This window comes from Oncorhynchus gorbuscha, linkage group LG07 (assembly GCF_021184085.1).
Source record: "Oncorhynchus gorbuscha isolate QuinsamMale2020 ecotype Even-year linkage group LG07, OgorEven_v1.0, whole genome shotgun sequence".
Classification (NCBI taxonomy): Eukaryota; Metazoa; Chordata; class Actinopteri; order Salmoniformes; family Salmonidae; genus Oncorhynchus; species Oncorhynchus gorbuscha.
The window spans coordinates 29,102,263-29,124,254 of NC_060179.1; the positions used below are offsets into that span (position 1 = coordinate 29,102,263).

Here is a 21,992-nt window from a genome sequence, read left to right on the forward strand (position 1 = left end):
GCTGTTCAGGAGCAGAACGACAGATTAGTACCTTATCAGCTCAGGGGTTTGAACTTGGCGAGAGCTTTCCGAGCTAAGGTTAGCTGCCACGCTGATTGACTCCACCCTTGTGCACAACCAACCCTTAACAAGGCTTCCTGGCAGAGCATCTGACCCAGTTGCTGCTGCCACCTGGGGATGGAGTGTGGAAATGGTAGTGTCTAATTGTGTTCCTACTACCTACACTTCATAACCTATTCCATAACAATGAAAATGAATTGTCTTGACACGTTTCACTAGGTCTAAAATCTTAAAACTGTATGCATGATTAGTGAGGAAATTCACATCATCCACCACCAATTTAGGCTGGGATTCAATCGGATCGAGAGATTTGGACAATGAGATATTTAAAGGTAATTCCCCATTGAGCTGACATACGCAGCTTTTACCATGAATATGGTCTCCACAAACACGAGAACATTGCCCTTTAAAATGTGCATTGTGGACAAAGCGTGATCGGATTGATTCCTGGCCCAACTTGTTGCTATTCCAGTCCCACAAAAAGAAGTGCATATCTGTAGTCTGGTTTGGCCAGACCAGATTGGCCTCTGTTTTTCATCTCTAGACTCATGCTCAGCTAGAGCAAAATACTGGAGGTAGGATGGCTAGGCTGTTGTTTGACACCACTCAAAAAAACTTTGCTGCATTGCCAGATTGATTTTTGTTGACTAAATGATGTACTTCTGTGGCATAAATAACAACAACAACAACAAAAAATGGTCAAATTGGTTTGGTGTTTTGATTTATGTACACTGATAAAAAAACATGCTGTAATCATTGTTCACTAATGTTCATTCATGTCAGGTGATGATCAAACCACATCTTTTCTTTTTTTTATATACTTTTTTTTGTCTTTATTGTGCTTTTAAATCATCATCATCAATGCAATTTGCCTTCTGCCTAAAGTGTCATGGGACATACCATTGATGGACTCAATTGCAGTTTTAGTGCCATGTAGATTGTGTGTGTGGAACAAGTGTGTGTCCTATTGATTGGAGAGGCATGGAACACCAGTGTGAACACTGTATGTTTAACGGCTTTGTTTGTTCAGGGCATTACATTATCTGTAAATATAAAAATGGAAGCCTTATTACAGAGGACTTAAACATTAAAAAGCTACAGCTCCACAGGCAATGGAAAACGATTCACCTGAGCAAAGAGAAACCCAAGACGGCAAAGGTTATATCAGGACAGTCTTTTACTAAATGTTTCTAGTGACACCAGAAACAAAACAAAATTGAAAGGGCTTTATAAATGGGGACAAAGGACAAGTTTTTATTGATTTGCATTATGTGTTAGGTCATATTTGTCAAAAGGACATTTTTATGTTATAAATTATAAACCATTTAGAAATCTATAAGAACATACCAGCTTTAAACAGAACTATAGATAAGGTATAGTTAAGGATACTATTCTGCCCTTGAGTTGCGTTCCCATGCAAAACTAGACAGATAGCTAACAACTAAGTCTTCAATAAAACTCCCAAGGCGTGACTTTTCTTGAATGAATATATTGAAAACGTTTATGTTGTGAAACTGCAAAATACAGAAAAGAATATACTTTAGTGTTCAATTCACACCGACATACTGTAGATGTACATTAAACATTTGAAGTTGCATAAATACAAAGCACGCGCTAAGGTACCATGCATCTGGCATGATGCCAAACCATATAGCTAATTGTTAACCATATGGTAATTGCTCCTTTCATTACTCTAATAATGTATAACCATCTATGTAGAATAACAAAGCATATTACACTAAAAACAGTAACAAAACTACAGTATTGTATATTTTACAATTCGTTTGCATGACGCATGAGCAAAGTAATACAGCTAACGACATACACAAAAGGCATTGCAATTTGTGAGTAAATGCAACCAACATTGATATGTAAGAAACTCTACCAATAACAAGATTATCATCATTAGCTAAATGATTGAATCGAACTTACAAACAAATATTTTTCCAAGGCTGAAGCGTGACAAGAAATAACTACATTGAAAGACCTGCACCGTAGCGTTGCTTGTAGCTGCTTCTTTGCGTGCAAAACAAATTCTGAACTTCCCGTTTGCGTTGACTTTCTAAGTACCAGAAAGCGCCACTAGGGGCAAATAACACCATTGAACACAATGAAAATCCAATTTAACCATTGTAATAAAATAATCTGTTATCTTCTAACAGGATGGCAGCACAGATACACTACTCAAGTTAATTGTTTGAGTATTGGCTGTATGGTTAAACCATAATTCTTTGTTTTATGCTCAAACCTTTTTGCAATATTGAAACTTTGGCTCATGGGCATTGGGAGGTGTGCTCCTTTCTGTCCAATTTCTGTAAAATATTATTTCTGTCTATTTAGGGGACCCTTTTTGTCTCAAGAGCTTCCCCAGAGGCATATGTTCAAGTATGTTCATGTTGAAGAGGGCACCCAGTGACAACAGGCGGGAGAAAGGAGCAAAACCACCACACATTCACAATCAACACAGCAATATAGTCCAGGGGAGAGACTGACACTAACCCTTAAGAAGAATCCTAGAGTGTCAGATAAATAATTACAGAAATATCTGGGAGATGCTAACATCTCTGTTGATGAGTCTACAATACGTAAAACACTAAACAAGAACGGCTTTCATGGGAGGACACCACGGAGGAAGCCACTGCTGTCCAAAACAAACATTGCTGCATGTCTGAAGTTTGCAAAAGAGCACCTGGATGTTCCGCAGCGCTACTGCCAAAATATTCTGTGGACAGATGAAACTACAGTTGAGTTGTTTGGAAGGAACACACAACACTATGTGTGGTGAAAAAAAGGCACAGCACACCAACATCAAAACCTCATCACAACTGTAAACTATGGTGGAGATAGTATCATGGTTTGGGTGATGAGATACTGTGTCATGACCTCAAGAGACCGGTTCACACCAGACATCCCAAGAATATTGATGAACTGAAACAGTTTTGTAAAGAGGAATGGTCCAAAATTCCTCCTGACCGTTGTGCAGGTCTGATCCGCAACTACAGAAAACATATGGTTGAGGTTATTGCTGCCAAAGGAAAGTCAACCTGTTATTAAATCCAAGGGTTCACATACTTTCTCCAACCTGCACTGTGAATGTTTACACGTGTTCAGTAAAGACATGACAAATTATAATTGTTTGTGTGTTATTAGTTTAAGCAGAATGTGTTTGTCTATTGTTGTGACTTTTTTTATGACCAATTTTTATGAATTTTATGACCAATTTATGCAGAAATCCCAGTAATTCTTGTACATGTAGCACAGCATCAAACATGAAATCCCAGCCTTCTTGCCATTTCCCAGTTAGGAAACCTCAACATATCAGTCAAGCCACAGAGGCCACACTGTTTAAAACACAAACCTGTAAGGGCAGGTACAGTGGGGTACGAAATTATTGACACCCATGATAAAGATGAGCAAATATAACTGTATAAAATTAATAATTCAAATAGTGAGCTATTTTGTACGTTCAAACATTTGGAATACTAATCGAATTAAACCAGAGAAAGAGATTTTGTTTAACAAGTAAATATTTTTTTCTCAAAGGTAGTGGTCAAAATGATTGACACCTGTTTTCAATACCTCACCTTGCGAGGATAACGGCACTGAGCCCTTTTCTTAAATGTTTATGAGTTGAAGAACACATTGGGAGGGATCTTACACCTTTCGTCCATACAGAATCCTTACATATCCTTGATATCCTTCGTCTGCACTTGAACTGCCCTCTTCAATTCAAACCACAGGTTTTCACTGGGTTTTAAATCCGGAGACTGAGATGGCCATTGCAAAATATTGATTTTGTGGGCAATTCATAATTTCTTAGTGGATTTTGATGTGTGTTTGGGGTTATTGTCTTTAAGTTTCAGTCTCCTGGCAGTTTTTAGCTAAAATGTCCAAGTACTGGGTAAAGTTCATGATGCTGTGGAAGCAAAATAGCCCCATAACATCGTAGTTCTAGAACTATATTTTACAGTAGGTATGGGATTGTTTTCTGCTCAGGCATTCTCATTTCGACACAAAACCCATCACTGTTGTGCGTGACCAAATAGTTATATTTTTTAAGTCATCCAACAAATGCCGTTTGCTAAACGGCATTGACACTTGGATTGGAACCGGTGCTTTGGTCAGATGACATGAAAATAGAGCTCTTAAAAGCCACGACACAAGTGGTGGGTTTGGCGTCGAAATGAGAATGCACCAGCAGAAAATAACTCTTAAGTATTTGAATTATTTATTTGACATAATCATTTTTGCTAATCTTTATTAAAATGTGTCAATTCCAGACCCCACCGTATATATTCAAGATAGTTTTATTGTGTTTACAATAATACTTTTCAACGCCAGTAAATAAAGATGTAGGGATATTATATATGATGGGAAACATTTCCGTAGTGCAAAATAGCACAGTAAACCTCAAATATGGCATCAAGATTTCATCAGAAACCTTTCTTCAACAATATTATTTAAATGTATAGTCAACGAAATGACGTTGCACAAGCTGCACCGCAGATAATACGATGAGCAAGATCCAAGACTTCACTCTCACACAGTATCTGCACACGGGTTCGAGTAACTCTTAAAACGTGGTAGCCACGGGACTAAAACAGTGGAGAAATGTAGCCTTGCGCACCAACACTCTTGGTTGTTGCAGAAATTAACCCACTACGCGATTTACTTTGTGGAGCTACATCATATCGCGGACTAACAAGAGTTTAGTAAAGAGAGTAATGATTAAATATTCACCTCCTTATAAACACACATTGTAGAAAAACATGTCCTAATTAAATCACACTGCCAGATTTAAGCACATTGAGTTTGTCTTTTGTTGTGACTTAGATGAAGATCAGATCAAATTTTATGTACAATTTCTGCAGAAACCCAGGTAATTCCAAATGTTTCACATGCGCTTTATTGCCACTGTACATGCAATGGCAGAGATAGACAGGATTCCAGGGTTGGGGTCAATTCCAATTTAATTCTGGAATGTAAGGATGAAGTGGAGAATTTATTTGGAATTGAATTGGAATTGAAAAAGAACCAACCTTGGAATGGAATTAGAATTTAATTGGAAAAACCATACTTTATGGAATGGAATTGGAATTTCGACTGTCTGAATTGGAATTCAAGAAAAAAACATCCTTGGAATGAAATCTAGATTTGTAAAACTTGAATTGATGCGTTTAATATTTTAACGTCCAGGCCCGGACTTTTCTACTCATTCCATTTCTGTGTCTCCCATGCAGGATCCCACATACACGCCCACTGTTTCCATGACAATCGATGTCAACATATGGGAACATTTTGATTTCGTCTACACAAGCCACTAAACAGCTGATTTATTTACTAGCTAGAAAAACACGTTTGATGTTTACAAAGTATCAACAAATACGGGTAAGTAGATGTGTTTTTGCCTAAGTTCTTAAGTTGGTATCTAACAGTAGCTAGCTAACTTAGCTAGGTGGCCCACAACATGACCATGACTTTTGCTTCGGACCTGTTGTCGTTCTAGAAGTGCCATGATGATTGCCCACCCCGGCAGTGAAGTGAGGGTGTTAGTTCGAAGCCGACCGACTGCTAATTTTGCTCAAGAGCTCATTGAATACCTACCAGACGGACAGGTATGTTTTACAGTGTAATGTTGCAGTTTCCCCTCCAATCTCATTTGCACTATGTAAACGTGACATTTTTAACTCTGAATATGAGAGTGGTGAGTAACTTAACGAATATTACTAAACAATGTGGCAAGGTTATAGGTTGTTGAAATGACAGATTTTGTCATTCATTTAAAATAACACAGCCTTAATATGCATAAATGAGACACATCATATTGATCTCAAACCACATTATTAACCCTAAACAGGTTAGTTTGTTGAAGGAGTTGATGAGCAGATTCTTATAATTGCTTCAACATGGCTATCTGTGTGATGATCTCTCAGACAGTGAGTGTCCACCAGAGGAAGGACTCCAGGAAGGGAGTGGTGAACAACCAGCTGAGCTCCTGGTCGTTCCGGCTGGACGGGGTGCTGCATGATGTGTCCCAGGAGGAGGTATATGGCCGCGTTGGGCGAGGGGTGGTGCTGGGAGCCCTGGAGGGGTACAACGGTAGGCTAACTCTGTCCCCATGTTTTACACTACCATGGTCATAATTTGATTGTTATACCAGTCTGATTCTGCTCAAAGCCAATGGCAATGCAAGAATGTAGCAAATGTTGAATGCAGAAACAGTCAGGTGGGTACACAGGCTAGGTAGTTAGTTCTGCCATGCAGCTAGAAAAACTGAGGTGATAAACCCCCCCCAAATCTTGCTTGTTTTACTCTTAGGCACTGTGATGTGTTTTGGGCAGACGGGGGCAGGAAAGACGTACACCATGACTGGAGCCACAGAGAATTACAAACAGAGAGGGATCATTCCTCGGGCCCTACAGGAGGTAGACCAGGACAACTTGTCACCCGATACTTACTGACAATTTACGCCACGTGGCGCACTTGAAGTCATTCAACCCTGGATTACATTGGCTACCAGTTGTCTAATGGACAAAGTGAATGGCTTTTCAGTCCCCACACATTTTCTGTTCTTCTCACCCTGGTCTCTCTGATCAGGTGTTCCATGAGGTGGAGCAGCGTTCGGACCATGCCTTCAGTGTCCACTTGTCCTTCCTGGAGATCTACAATGAGACTCTTGTGGATCTGCTAGCGTCTGTACGGGGTTGCCCAGGGGTAGGGCCAGGGGGCATGGCGGTGGTGGAGGAGGCAGGGGGAGGGGTATCAGTCAGGGGGCTGTCCCTACACCCCATCCACAGCGAGGAGGAGGCCCTTAACCTGCTCTTTGAGGTGAGTGCTAAATACCTGTATGTAAGCCTCCCGAGTGGCGCAGTGGTCTAAGGCAATGCATCGCAGTGCCAGCTGTGCCACTAGAGATTCTGGGTTTTCACAGCCGGCCGTGACCGGGAGACCCATGGGGCAGGGATGTCCTTGTCCCATAGCGCACTAGCGACTCATGAGGCGGGCCAGGCATAGTGTTCGCTGACACGGTCACCAGGTGCACAATGTTTCCTCTGACACATTGGTGAGGTTGGCTTCTGGGTTAAGTGGGCATTGTGTCAAGAATCAGTGCGGCTTGGTTGGGTTGTGTTTCGGACGTCGCACAGCTCTCAACCTTCGCCTCTCCCAAGTCCGTTCGGGAGTTGTAGCGATGAGACAAGACTGTAACTACCAATTGGATACAACAAAATTGGGGAGAAAACTGGGTAAAAAAAAAAAAAAAAAATATATATATATATATATATATATATATATATATATATATATATATATATATACCTGTATGAAGTGTTGTACATCTGGACAGGTGATGGATATTTGTGTGACGACGGGTCTTCTTTGCTCTACATTCAGGGAGAGATGAATCGCATCATCGGAGCTCATGCCCTGAACAAGAACTCCTCCAGATCTCACTGCATTCTCACTGTCCACATTGAGGTAAGGATGGCTTAGACACAACTCACTGCTTCACTGCATTTTCTCCAGCCTTCTGAATGTATTGTATAATGTTGTCTTGTATATTGCAGTGTCTATAGTTCTGTAATGTGTCAATTCATGTTATCAATTTGTGTTTTACAGTCTCGCTCCCGCACTCTGTCCGATGCAAAGTATGTCACTTCCAAACTGAATCTGGTGGACTTAGCCGGGTCAGAAAGGCTGGGCAAAACCGGAGTGAGTTTCAAAGTGACATCATACCTGACTTTTTCTCCTAGTGTTATTTTGTCAGTTTATGTATTTATTGCAATGAGCGGATTTCAAGCTTTCATGACTAAAGACCCCAGTTCCTGCCAGTTCTTAGAGCTAACCCCCATGTCCAACTGTGTTCTCCTCTCTGTGACCAGTCTGAGGGCCAGGTGCTGAAGGAGGCCATGTACATCAACAAGTCCCTGTCGTTCCTGGAGCAGGCCATCCTGGCCCTGGCAGACCGACGCAGGGACCACGTCCCCTTCAGACAGACCAAACTCACCCACGCCCTTAAGGACTCATTAGGTGAGCCAAACCCACAGAGACTGGGGGGGGGGGGGTATGAGATCAGTACCAGAAGGAAATGCTGTCTCTGTCAAAGGGTTCAATAGTTTTTGAGTGTTGGCTGAGGACATTGGTACTACATCCACCAAAGCCAAATCAGTACAGAGACGAGAGCAATGGTCAAGTTATCCATTTGTAGTCCAAGTGATTTAAAGGCCCAGTGTAGCTGTTTGTATCTTAATATCATATCATTTCTGGGTAACAATTAAGTGCCTTACTGTGATTTGTTTTCAATCAAAATGGTCAAAAAGAAACAGACAGCTTCTTAGCAAGAGCAATTTCTAGGGCTGTCTGGGAGTGGTAGTCATAAAATCAATATAATCCGCTCTCCTCTCTATAGGTGGGAACTGCAACACAGTGCTGGTGGCCAACATCTATGGAGAGGCTTCTCAGATAGAAGAGACAGTAAGTATGGAGCTGTGTGAGAACTGCTTCTTCCTGTAGTCCTAGTTTAGTGTCGTTTCCTAGAGTAAAGTGGAGACCTGTGATGTGTGACCTGCTCTGTCTCTACCGTAGCTGTCCACACTGCGCTTCGCCAGCAGGATGAAGTGTGTGCAGATGGACCCTGTTGTCAATGAACACACCGACCCTGTGGTGAGATTATTATACCTCAACTTCACACACCAGAACACATTTGGATTATGAAAGTGGATTAATTACTATAACTCTATATCATATTGATTGTTGTTTGTCCATTGATTATATTCCTTTCGAAAAAACCTGTTTCAAAGGTCATTTGTACCTGGAAGGAATCCTGTAGTATTGTTTTTTGTAAAGGTTATACATTGACGATAACACTGCCTACAGATGAACAGCATTGTAGAAACTGAAGTACTGGTATTGAATTGATAACTGTATTGTTATGGGGGCAAGACATGTGCAGTGATTAGCCAGGGTTGAATGGTATCTGATTGGATGTGTGTGTTGTTTCGTGTAGCTCCAGGTCAGGAAGCTGGAGAAGGAGATCCAGCTGCTGAAACAGGAACTCAGCATTCACAACACACTGGTGAGTAACCTCAAGGAAGAAGAGAAGAGTTCAATGTTGAATTATTGCTTGGTTTAGCCTGAGTCCCAGATGTGTTTGGTGAGACAACACAACCAGGTCTTAGACCCAGGCTATGGTTTTATTAGAGAATAAGACCAGGATATGTGATTGTGTGCTGGTGCGCAGGCGAACCGCATGGGCATGTCCTACGACACGCTGTCAGAGACCCAGGTTGCAGAGATCCAGAGTCACGTGCGGAGGTATCTGGAGGGCAGCCTGGACGAGATCAATGTGAGAACACCATGATACAGACATTCTCTCCCAGTAGAGAGATGGATTTTTGATATGATTTATTAGGATCCCCATTAGCGACAGCTAGTCTTACTGGGGTCCAACACATAACGAAAAATACATTGCAGCCACATATGGTTATAAGGCACAGTGTAATAACTAAAATGGTATCCCTCTGGTTATGACTAAAACTGTATCCTTCAAATAAACCATTATTTCTACATATTACTATATTTATTTTATATAGCGCTTTTCATTTCAAAGAGAATCTGACGCTCATGGAGCGAACTTCTAGCATGGCTGATTTTCATACTGTTTTATCTCCCCCATGTCTGACTTCTCTCCACAGATTGTGAGCATCAGGCAGATCCAGGAAGTGTTTGCCCAGTTCAAGCAGGCCGTGCAGTGAGTAACTGAGTCCCTAGATGCTGATCTAAGGACAATTTGACATTTCCCACTCATGGTTAAGGTCAGGATTGGGGAGATTTAAGCTAATACTAGATCTTTGCCTACAGGAAAAGTTCTACCTGCTGCGTGAGTATCGCTCACCAGGCAACCAAGGATAGGATCAGTTTATGTTATTGGTGTTGAGGTCAGTTTGGCATATGTGTTGTGTGTTGAACAGGCAGCAGGAGCAGAAGGTGAAGGCCCAGCTGTGTCAGAACTACACCTTGGTGGAGAAAGCCCAGAGTACAGCTGGCTCCACTGCAGCCAAGGTCAGTCTCTGCCTGATGCTTGGACCGGTGGCCACCAAGATGGTGCTGCTTCAAACCTCTTGCATATGTCAGTGGTGAATTTGTTTATATCGTTTAAGCAGGAGGGTCCATTGCAAACCAGTTCTCATTTTCCGTAACGTTGACTTAGCCAAAAGGCTCAAAAGTTGTTAGTACAGTTTTTAAACAAATGCTGTTGTGTCATAGTCACAGGGCTCCCAAGGCACGGTGGGAGTGGTGGAGGGCCATGGGTTTGGGGTGGGGCTGGCAGTTCCATCAGATAGGCACATTCGGCTCCTGTCTCCAGGCAGGACCAAAGCCATTAAGACCAAAGAGCTAGCAAGGTCAGTGTGCTGACTCCTGAGTACGGTCCATTCATGCTGCCTGAGTAACATCACTGTCAAATCCTTCCCTTCTCATTGAAAGCCAATGTCAAGACCATCTTTTAATGTAAACCCCCCCTCCCCCCCAACTGTGACTGTCCAGCCAGGGGAGAAAGGAGGCTGTGGAAGGAAGGAGTCCTGGTCCAGGGAAGCAAGTGGAATCTGTGAACCCGGTCCAGAGAGACCGTGAGGGTCGCGAGCATGACCCCCAGAGCCAGGAGCCTCAAGGACCACAGGAACCCCTTAGGACTGAGTATACACACACCTACGTCCCTTTATATAACATCTGTCCTGTATATTACATGTGTTATTCTATGCACAGGGACAACATGTCTGATCTAGTGTTTCTCCCCTCCAGCTCCCCTCCCCCTAAGGCAGAGGCCTTTGAGGACTTCAAGGCAGAGCGGGGCAGCGAGATCAACCGCATCCTGAAGGAGAACAAGGTGGTGCTGCTGGAGCGCCGCGCCCGCCTCCGGGAACTGACGGAGTGCGTGAACACGGCCAAGAGAGAGATTGACAGCACAAGCACTGCCCTGCACCAGTGGAGAGAGAAGAGACAGAGCCAGGGTATGGGAGCTCAAAACTGTGTGTGTGTGGTTGTGTCAGACCTACAGTACCAGTCAAAAGTTTAGGACACAGCGACTCATTCAAGGGTTTTTCTTAATTTGTATTATTTTCCACATTGTAGAATAATAGTGAAGAGATCAAAACTATGAAATAACACTTATGGAATCATGTGGTAACCAAAAAAGTATATATATTTTATATTGGAGATTTTTCTAAGTCCACCCTATTTTGATGGCAGCTCAAATAAGAAAAGGGAAATGACTCACCATGAAGGTCAGTCAATCCGGAAAATGTCAAGAAAGTTTCTTCTAGTGCAGTTGCAAAAACCACCAAGCGCAATGATGAAACTGGCTCTCATGAGGACCGCCACAGGAAAGGAAGACCCAAAATTACCTCTGCTGCAGAGGATAAGTTCATTAGAGTTAACTGCACCTCAGATTGCATCCCAAAGAAATAGATACATCTCAGAGTGAAGGAAAAGCAGCCAACAAGTGCTCAGAATATTCCTCACGAAGCTGGTTGAGAGAATGCAAAGAGTGTGCAAAGCTGTAATCAAGGCAAAGGGGGGCTACCTTAAATATTATAAAATATACTTTGATTTGTTAAATACCTTTTTGATTACTACATGATTCCATATGTGTTATTTCATAGTTTTAATTTAATATATATATATATTTTTAAATTGCTCGGCAAGTCGGTTAAGAACAGATTCTTATTTACAGTGATGGCCTACACCGGCCAAACCCAGACGACGCTGGGCCAATTGTGCGCCGCCCTGTGGGACTCCCAATCATGGCCGGTTGTGATACAGCCTGGATTCAAACTGTCTGTAGTGACTCCTCTAGCACTGAGATGCAGTGCCTTAGACTGCTGCGAAACTCGGGAGTTTTCATGTCTTCACTATTATTCTACAATGTAGAAAATAGTAAAAATAAAGAAAAACCCTTGAATGAGTAGGCGGGTCCAAACTTTTGACTGGTACTGTCGGTTCAAATACTATCTAGGATACTTCAATTACTAAAGCCTGGTGGCATTGGGGTGTCTGGTGATGGGGGCAGGAGTGAATGCACAGAGAGCCTTTAATCAGACCCCTTCATGTCAGCGGGACAGAGCTATTATGATCGCCAGCAGTTGGGACTTGAGTGGCAGCTGCTCTCGGCAGAGCCCTGTGTGACTGAGCAGCCTATTTAGGAGCCACACTGCTCACCCCAGCTGGGAAGAGGCCTAGAAAAGGTGGCCTAAAAATTGCCCACTCACTCCTTCCTGGATAGGCTACTGCACCTATCGGGAGTTCCACTCAGCGGTCGAAAAATGCACAAGAAAATAATTCCCCTGAAACTGGCAACATGGCACATCAGAACTCTTTTGGACACTGACAACAATAACGATAGACCCCATCGGAGAACAGCTCTTGATTGCCACAGAATTAAGGCGCTACAACATTGACATCGCTGCCCTGAGTGAGACCAGGTTCCTGGATGAAGGGTCCCTGAAAGAGGAGGGAGAAGGCTACACCTTCTGGAAAGGTTATCCTCTGGGTGAACAATATCAGCACGGTGTGGGACTGGCAATTAAAAACAGCCTCTTCACCGAAACACCCGTCGGCATAAGTGAAAGACTCATGTCTCTCCGTATCCCTCTAGGCAAGATTCACTATGCCACTCTTCTCAGTGCATACACATCGTTACCATCTGAAAATGAGGCAAAGGACTGCTTCTACTAGTTGAGGCACTTCACCACATCCCCAGGAATGACCAGAACTTTCTGCTGGGATGCCTTCAACGCTAGGGTGGGAATGGGACAGAACAACAGGATATGGAGCGGAGTGCTGGGTAGGCATGGTGTTGGCCAGGTCGATGAAAATGAAAATGGCATGAGACTGCTAACTCTGTGCCAAGCATGATCTCATCATCACGAACACCTTGTTCCAGCAGAAGAACAAATACAAAACATAATGGATGCATCCACACTCCAAACACTGGCACCTGATCGACTTCGTCATAGTGAGATGTTCTGGGCGCAGAGGTTTGGGACCGGGAGATCATCCCCCAACAGTGACGGGATGCAAATATTGTCACCATCTATAAGAACAAGGGTGACAAGTCCATCTGTTGGCAACAGCCGGGGGACATCCCTTCTTGTCGTTCTGCCCCTGAACAAGGCAGTTAACCCACTGTTCCTCGGCCATCATTGAAAAGAAGAATTTGTTCTTAACTGACTTGCCTAGTTAAATAAAGGTAAAATAAACATAAATAAAAATTGCTGTTGCTGAAAAGGTCCTGGCCAAGGTGATGCAACATAGGCTGGTGAATAACATCACAGAAGACCTGCTGCCAGAGTCACAATGGGGCTTCAGAAAGAACAGGAGCACAGTAAATCCTGGAGGCCTTTCATAGCCTTTTGTCGACCACTCCAAGGCTTGACACTGAGCAGGGAACTATTATGGGGGATTCTACCCAAATTTGTCAACATCCTTTGCCAGTTCCATGATGGGATGATGACTCGGGTGGCCATAGGAGGGTAGGAGTCAGTGCCCTTTGGAGTACGCATTGGTGTGAGGCAGGGGTGGGCGCTGACACCTGTACTCTTTAACATCTCCCTACTCTGTGTCACCCAGCTTGTCCACAAGGAGCTTGAAGACAGCAGTGGGGTTGCGGTGGACTTCAGGCTGGATAGAAACCCATTCAACATCAGAAGGCTCCAAGCAACCACCAAGGTTTCGATGGAGCAGGGTCTGGAGCTGATGACTTTGCTCGTGGCCCACACTCCGGAAGAGCTCCAGTCCGTCGTAACGGCTGTCAGAGTCAAGAAGGATGGGACTGTCTCAACACCACCAAGACAGAGGTGGTCGGCCAATGGAGATCCATCCCTCTACCCACACTGTCTTCACCATGGAACACGCATCACTGGCAATAGTCCCGCCATTCAAATACCTGGGCAACATCCTCTCGGAGGACTGCAGCATCGACTACGAAATTCAAAACTGGATCAAGCTAGCCTCAGCTGCCTTCGGGGGAAACTCCGATGCAGGGACTTCCAAAACAGGGATCTCCTCCTCCACACCAACGTCGCCATGTATCAAGCCGTCTGCATTAGCACACTACTTTCCACCTGTGAAGCCTGGGTCACCTACAGGCCTGTGTGTACACAGTGCCTTCTGAAAATATTCAGACACCTTGACTTTTGCCACATTTTCTTTACGTTACAGCATTATTCTAAAATTAAATAGTTCCCCCCTCATTAATCTACACACCCTACCCCATAATGAGAAAACAGTACATAAGTATTCAGACCGTTTACTCAGTACTTTGTTGAAGCACCTTTGGCAGCGATTACAGCCTCGAGTCTTCTTGGGTATGACGCTACAAGCTTGGCACACCTGTATTTGGGGAGTTTCTCTCATTCTTCTCTGCAGATCCTCTCAAGCTCTGTCAGGTTGGATGGGGAGCGTTGCTGCACAGCTATTTTCAGGTCTCTCCAGAGCTGTTCGATAAGGTTCAAGTCCAGGCTCTGGTTGGGCCACTCAAGGACATTCAGAGACTTGTCCTGAAGCCACTCCTGCGTTGCCTTGGCTGTATGCTTAGGGTCATTGTCCTGTTGGAAGCTGAACCTTCGCCCCAGTCTGAGGTCCTGAGTGCTCTGGAGCAGGTTTTCATCAAGGATCTCTCGCACTTTGCTCCGTTTATCTTTCCCTCGATCCTGCCTCGTCTCCCAGTCCCTGCCGCTGGAAAACATCCCCACAGCATAATGCTGTCACCACTATGCTTCACCGTAGGGATGGTGCCAGGTTTCCTCCAGACGTGACGCTTAGCATTAAGGCCAAAGTGTTCAATCTTGGTTTCAACAGACGAGAGAATCTTGTTTCTCATGGTCTGAGAGTCCTTTAGGTAACCTCCAAGTGGGCAGTCATGTGCCTTTCACTGAGGAGTGGTGTCTGGCCACTCTACCATAAAGGCCTGATTGATGGAGTGCTGCAGAGATGGTTTTTTGACTGGTACTATACAGTTGAAGTCGGAAGTTTACGTACACTTAGGTTGGAATCATTAAAACTCATTGTTCAACCAGTCCACAAAGTTTAGGACATCTACTTTGTGCATGACACAAGTCATTTTTCCAACAATTGTTTACAGATTGTTTCACTTATAACTCATTGTATCACAATTCCAGTGGGTCAGAAGTTTACATACACTAAGTTGACTGTGCCTTTAAACAGCTTGGAAAATTCCAGAAAATTATGTCAGGCTTTAGAAGCTTCAGATAGGCTAAATGACATCATTTGAGTCAACTGGAGGTGTACCTGTGGATGCATTTCAAGACCTACCTGCAAACTCAGTGCCTCTTTGCTTGACATCATTGGAAAATCAAAAGAAATCAGCCAAGACCTCAGAAAACAATTGTGGACCTCCACAAGTCTGGTTCATCCTTGGGAGCAATTTCTAAACACTGTGCGCTACAGTGAAGACATCCTCCTCCCTCATGTGGTACCCTTCCTGCAGGCTCATCCTTATATGACCCACCAGCCATACTGCTTGTTCTGTGCGTGATCTCCTGCAAGACAGGACTGTCAGTGTTCTGCCATGGCCAGCGAAGAGCCCGGGTCTCAATCCCATTGAGCAGGTCTGGGACCTGTTGGATCGGAGGGTGAGGGCTAGGGCCATTCCCCCCCAGAAATATCCGGGAACTTGCAGGTGCCTTGGTGGAAGAGTGGGGTAACATCTCACAGCAAGAACTGGCAAATCTGGTGCACCGCAGTACTTAATGCAGCTGGTGGCCACACCAGATACTGACTGTTACTTTTGATTTTTACCCTCCTTTGTTCAGGGACATATGATTCAATTTGTGGAAGTTGTTCAGTTTGTCTCAGTTGTTGAATCTTGTTATGTTCATACAAATATTTACACATGTTAAGTTTGCTGAAAATAAACGATGTTACTTTTTTTGCCGTGTTTATATTTATACACACACGTGTGTGTGTGTGTGTGTGTGTGTGTGTGTGTGTGTGTGTGTGTGTGTGTGTGTGTGTGTGTGTGTGTGTGTGTGTGTGTGTGTGTGTGTGTGTGTACAAAAATGTTTTTAAAACAAGTGCTTGAATGTATTTGGAAATACACTTGGAAAGTACAGGCATGTACTTTTGGAAATACTCAAATACAAACAGGGTGAAAAGAAAGCCGGTACAACATGAGCCTATAATTAAAACAGAGGGCAAGAAAATGTAGGGTATTTTACATTCACATTAAAGTGGAAGCGCATGCCAATCAGACAAAAGGTCCATTCATTTGATTGCTGTAGCTATATTAGTATCTTGTATGTGTGTGTGTGTGTGTCTTCCCGTAGGTCAGTTTGTAAGTGCGGAGGGGGTCCCAGTGCTGGATGAGGCAGAGCTGTCTCTGACCCTGCGTCTGAGGGAGTTGAAGACTCAGTACCGACAGCAGTACGAGGAGCTGCGCGGCACCAAGGCAGAGGTCAGCTACTGCCAGCACCTAGTGGACCAGTGCAGGACGCGCCTACTGACCGGTGAGCATTCAAACTCTGGCATCACACCAACTGTCATGACGTATCATGGGAGAAGACAGTTGTTCCATGACCGATTCTGAATAGACCGAGAAAGTTAGTATGAACCAGGAGGACTCTACCAGCCAGTCCCAATATGCTCCCTACCCCTCCCCCGTGCCCCCCTGACCCCTAGATGTTTGCATATCTGTAGGGGCTGGATAGGTTTAAGCAGTGCAGTGGTGGAGTTTCCACCATATATTGCTTCCACCTTACAGATCTGCAGGGGGAAAAAAGGGGCCAAAGGGAAGAGGTAGGCAGTGATTTGGGACTGGCTGTACCTCTCAGAAAGCCACAGGGTGATGGTCCCACATTGACAGCCTGTCCCTTGTGTGTGTCAGAGTTTGAGAGCTGGTATAATGAGTCCTTCCTGCTTCCTGAGGAGGTGCAAGCCTTGCTGAGATCTGGAGGACCCATCAGGCCTGGACTGGTGCCTGTGTACAAGGCATTGGCACTGGTGAGTCTGACCAGCCCATAGGGGTCTGGTCAAAAGTATTGCACTATATAGGGAATAGGGTGCCATTTGGGACATAACTGTGGTTTTAACAGGAGACAAGTCATTCATTTTTCATGGTTACAACTGTGGTTTTAACAGGAGAGAAGTCATTTTTTATTGCATGGTTCCAATGTCAATCTTAATATCTTATGGTGTTTTGTCCACAGGAGGAGGATGAGCAGGAGCACTTTGAGCGTCTGCGCTATGAGCTGCTAGCAGACAGTCCCAGTGCCATCTCCTTCTACAATGCTCAGAACAGGACTGTACAGAGGGTCAGTCTCGCGCAAACAAACACACCCTCATTGTGGGTAATGAATGAGTAACATTGTCACTTGTTCACACACAGACCAAAACAGCAGTATGGCTATACAATACTACTATGGCAGTTGTCACTCACACACTAGAAGCCTGTTAATTACCCCACCCACAAACAGAGACTTCATCCCAAATGGCACCCTTATTGCCTGCACTCCTTTTGCTCTGAGCCCTACAGGCCGTGGTCAAAAGCGGTGCACTATAAATGAATTATGGTACTATTTGGGAAGCATCCAGAGAGTAAATGTATGTGTTCTGTTTGCCTTCTGGTCTCTCCTATCTGTGCAGAGGAACTACAGCAAGGCCATGTCTCAGACACCAGTCCAGAAGACTACACCAAGGGGCTCTGGGAGAACCAAACTGCCTGCCATTCTCTCTGTCATCTGAAGGAGAACTGCTTGATTCTATCCATTTCACCATTAATTATTGCCTTGGATTTGTCCTGAATAAAAGACACACTGGCGACCTAACATTGTTTTTTAATTTGATCTACAAGTGATTGATAACTTCTATGGCAGTACTTTTAAAAATACACACCAGGATTCAAACCAAGGTATTGCTGCATGGCTACCCTCATATTACACCCTGTGCCATTAGAGGACCTGCCAGCCTTCTCCTGTTTAGGCTCACCTTTGCTAGTTTATTCAACTTGAAAACAGTTGTTAGAAAACCACAAAAAAATTGGGTAATCAAACTAGCAATCTGCAGCATCATAACCCAAGTTTAACACCTGGAAATTAAGGGATTTTTGTTAAGATGCTCCAGGACAGAGCAGTGAGTGCATGAAACATGTGGACAATTCCCTTTGTATCTGGAGAATATAAGGATAACCACACCAAATTTGATGAATGAAGATGCTTCTGACGCTGAGAAAAATAGGTTGGTGTGTGGGAAGAGGGACTTTCAGGAAATGGCAGTTAAAGACAAGTAGGCTACACTGAATTTAGACTACCAAACACTATTTATACCTAAATGACAATCTCTTCAAAGTAAGGGCTCTATGCAATCACGAATTGGCGGAGATTCAACGTCATTGAATTTAAGGTAAATGTTCCCATGTTAGCAGAGTTCCTTCACGGTAAACGCTGCAATGTCAGCCCAATAGGAAATTGCCTTTAAGACATAAGTTACTGCGTAAAGGTTGACGTTCTCAATTATGCGTGATTCAATGTAGTGAGATTTGCAATTATTGATGTATGTCCGTCAATTTAAGTGATAAAAAATAAGTGACGGTAGTATGAAAACAAAAGAAAATATGCATTTATCAAGTTTACGTATGTAAACCTTTGGAAAACGCTAATATTAAATCGACATACCAAAAATGTGTTAAAGCCAGGCACCACAGGCTGAAAAGGTCATTTCCAATTGAGCCGACCATATGTAGCATTTACCGTGAATGCAAACTCAGGTAACATTGCCTTTAAATGTCAATCGCAATGGATTTAAACGAGCTCCTTGATTGCGTGAGAAATAGGTTCACTGCAGGTTGTGTCAGATTCCTCATCAGTTTGGACAGATTACAAATAGATGAATCTAGAATACAAGGACACAATGCAATGAATCAGCTCGTTAAATGAAAAGTAAATTTTATTGTTCCTGAACGACAAAATAGACTTCTTTGGTTGTACAAATTCACTAGTTACAGTCTTGGATGAGCTCTAACCCTTGACCCCAGCACTTCTGCCCTTCTCCAACCCATTTGGAAAAACAACAGCCCCAAGAGAATTCAAGAAGAGATAACCAAAAAAAAAGATGAAACAGTTCTGCCTTAAAAATGTAGTGAATCCCATTGTCTGGAAAGTTTTACCTACTAAGAAAATCAGCCATTTGCAAATGTTATCAACCTAACTGAATTTCAGTCAGGGAGAGCAACACAGAAAGCTATGATTAAAACGCGCTTCTCCAATAATGCTGCAATCAGATAACATCCACTGACAGCAGCAGGTAAAGCAGAGGAAAGAGATTGAGAATGATGGTCGAATGAGATTGAGAGGGATTAGCAAAATGTTTTCTGCCTCTACAGGTTCTCACAGTAAAGCCAATATACATGCAGAGAGAGCGAGAGAAAAAGAGAGTGAGAGAAAAAAAGAGCAAAAGGCGAGAGAGCAAGAGTGAGAGCTCCCCAGTCCAGACACTTGCTTGGTCGTGGCTTCGTAGACTGGCTCAGTTCCGACCGTTAAGTTTTGCTTTCCTTTTAGTATTTTGTACATTATTCACACAATGATAAAGGATTTTCAGTGGCGTCAGATTTAAATTAACCAAAGACAGATACAAAAATAAGCAAACACCTGCTACCTTCACCTGCCAAATCTAGAATACTATCCAGATATGAAAGATATGAGTGAGATTCACATTGACAAATTATGTCCCCAAAAAGGGCTGGGAAAGTACCGTATATAATGTCAATGGAGATGAAGCTGATACTGAGTTTATGTTCACAACTTGACAGGCATTTTGAATTAGGACTAGAGGCTCAGATTTCTGTCAATATATGCATGTCTGCTGGTCTCTCCAGTGTCGTTACATTCTCTAGAATGGGATTCTGACAGACTCATAAACCTGGTCTAGGACAGCTCCTTTACACTGGTCCACTGATATCACAAACTGTACTGAGATCAGTTTCCCTACAAGAGTATGTGACAGCCCGTACATGTACCATGCTACATTAGGGACGTTCCATCAGTCAGAACCTGGTTTACAAAGTGAAAACAAATGTATTCATTGGCCCCCCCCAAAAAAGAAGCGGGTTGAGGATGATTAAAAAAAGGCGGTTGCCTCATAAGATCTTTATGAATATGATACCATATGCTTTGATGTCATTAGGATAAATAAAATGCTATGCGCCGCGCCATTGTTTGGTTGTGCAGGGATTAACAACAATGTATTACAGGGGATGCTTCAGATTAGAGTAATAAAACGCAAGCAAAATAAATTATTTAAAAACATGGAAATGTTTTCTAAGCAGTGCGGCAGTGCAATCGAGATATGTACGTAGTGTTTAAAATGCATTGCACACGTGGCAGTGAAGGTAGCAGTATGTTCCCACCTCCTACAATATATACACTCCCCCTCCCCAAAGCCCACTAAAAACCCTGACATTTCACAATCTAGTCACTGAAAACCTCCAAAATAGCATCTGAAAAGTTAGTATTACAGCTACACATTTCATTTTTTTTCTCCATTGCTCTTCCAGAACACATTTTTCTTTTAAAACGGCAAAAAATCAGAGGCGCAAAAATAAAAACATAAGTCGCCTGTTAATATAATTCAGCTTCTAAAACGCAAACTGAAGAAAAATAACCCAAATTAAAAGGAAAACGTTGAAACGAAATGCTAGCCTCACAGGCCCTCCTCCTCCCTGGTATCGGGAACATTGGGCCTTGTGTTGATGCCAACTCATCCTCAGACTGTCAAGGCAAGACTGGCACGCAGGACATGACATGGTATGTGTGTTTGTTGATTATCAGCATCATAGTCTCTGCAGTGGTTACATGGGACACATCTCCCAAACTTGTGAGTGTGTGTAGTGTATAGTGACTCAGCGCCACCTGTGTGTGTGTGTGTGTGTGTGTGTGTGTGTGTGTGTGTGTGTGTGTGTGTGTGTGTGTGTGTGTGTGTGTGTGTGTGTGTGTGTGTGTGTGTCACTTCCGAGTCTCCTACGGTAGGTGTGTGAGGTGTTATGTGGGCACGGCGGTCTCCAGGCTGCGGCGGCCCTGCCTCAGCTTGCGCTTGTTTCTGTAGAGGGCCATCTCCTCCAGCGTTGAGGTGGCAGTGGGGACCTCAGCGGGCACTGGCGGGCACAGAGAAACCAATATCAACATAACACACTGGAGACTAAATCTAGGTTCACCTTTCAGTGAATCATACAGACAACAGTTTCCCCCAATGCCAGAGCTATGGCCAGTAAGAGCAAGCTCTGCTTTGAGAGAGAGGAGAGGGAGAGAAAGCGTGGCTAGTCTGCCCGGCAACACCAGCGATACAGTTCCTAATAGGCAGGGGGCTGAGTGGGGGAAAGGAGAGGCTTGGTTCTGAACAGACGCAGTAACCTTATCCCAACAACACCAGCAGCTGCAAATCAAACTGTCCCATTTGGAAGTAGAAATAGCAAAAAAGTTGAATGAAGGAAAATGTATTCGAAATAATTGGACGCTCAATGTCTTGAAGGGGAAGTGTAGTATTTTACCAACTTAATGTTAGACGGTTCCTCACCCTGAAAGTAGCTAGCAGTGGCTAAAGTCTGCTTAAATTTGTAGTGGGCTTTTTAAAGAACACAGAACCATCGATTAGTTTTGTCTTGGCCCATAGACTACTTTCAAGGTGAGGAACCATCTAAAGTGAAGCTGCAAAATCCTCGACTTCACCTTTAAGTCTTTGGTTTAGTAAATTTGAGTTCATGCGGGATCTGGATCAGCAGTATTGTGAGTTTAACACACCAAACAATATGTACAGTACTGTAGCATGTTTGAAGGACCGAGCTGCAGTAGCTGGTTGATACCTGAGGAATGGGCAAGCTGGAGAAGCAATCAATGGTAAAGCAAAACTCCTCCCAACGTTGGAAAACAGCC

The 21,992-nt window shown here is 43.5% G+C and overlaps 2 protein-coding genes across 17 annotated transcripts in view; one reads left to right on the forward strand and one right to left on the reverse strand.

Moving 5' to 3' along the window:
- The first annotated feature begins 5,306 nt into the window (after positions 1–5,306).
- Positions 5,307–17,893, forward strand: kif9 (kinesin family member 9). Of its 2 annotated transcripts, XM_046355083.1 has the most exons (21): positions 5,307–5,448; positions 5,567–5,675; positions 5,994–6,159; positions 6,379–6,485; positions 6,658–6,888; positions 7,453–7,536; positions 7,678–7,770; positions 7,941–8,088; positions 8,468–8,532; positions 8,644–8,721; positions 9,065–9,133; positions 9,299–9,403; positions 9,753–9,808; positions 10,029–10,119; positions 10,324–10,460; positions 10,603–10,752; positions 10,858–11,066; positions 16,401–16,580; positions 16,958–17,073; positions 17,280–17,384; positions 17,716–17,893. In XM_046355083.1, the coding sequence occupies exons 2-21, from the start codon at positions 5,574–5,576 to the stop codon at positions 17,812–17,814; spliced, it is 2,391 nt and encodes a 796-aa protein (XP_046211039.1). In that variant the 5' UTR covers positions 5,307–5,448; positions 5,567–5,573; the 3' UTR covers positions 17,815–17,893. The 2 variants fall into 2 exon arrangements, with proteins under 2 accessions (XP_046211039.1, XP_046211040.1); XM_046355084.1 differs by lacking the exon at positions 8,644–8,721.
- A 1,103-nt stretch (positions 17,894–18,996) lies between these two features.
- The window catches only part of scrib (scribble planar cell polarity protein), a 105,281-nt gene continuing 102,285 nt past the window's right edge, over positions 18,997–21,992 (reverse strand). For 13 of the 15 annotated variants that reach the window (XM_046356065.1, XM_046356059.1, XM_046356062.1 and 10 more), the window contains one exon: positions 18,997–21,217. In XM_046356065.1, the coding sequence (XP_046212021.1) occupies positions 21,105–21,217 (113 nt within the window). In that variant the 3' untranslated portion in view covers positions 18,997–21,104. The remainder of the gene's footprint in view (positions 21,218–21,992) is intronic. The other 2 variants (XM_046356067.1, XM_046356064.1) reach the window with 1 other exon arrangement.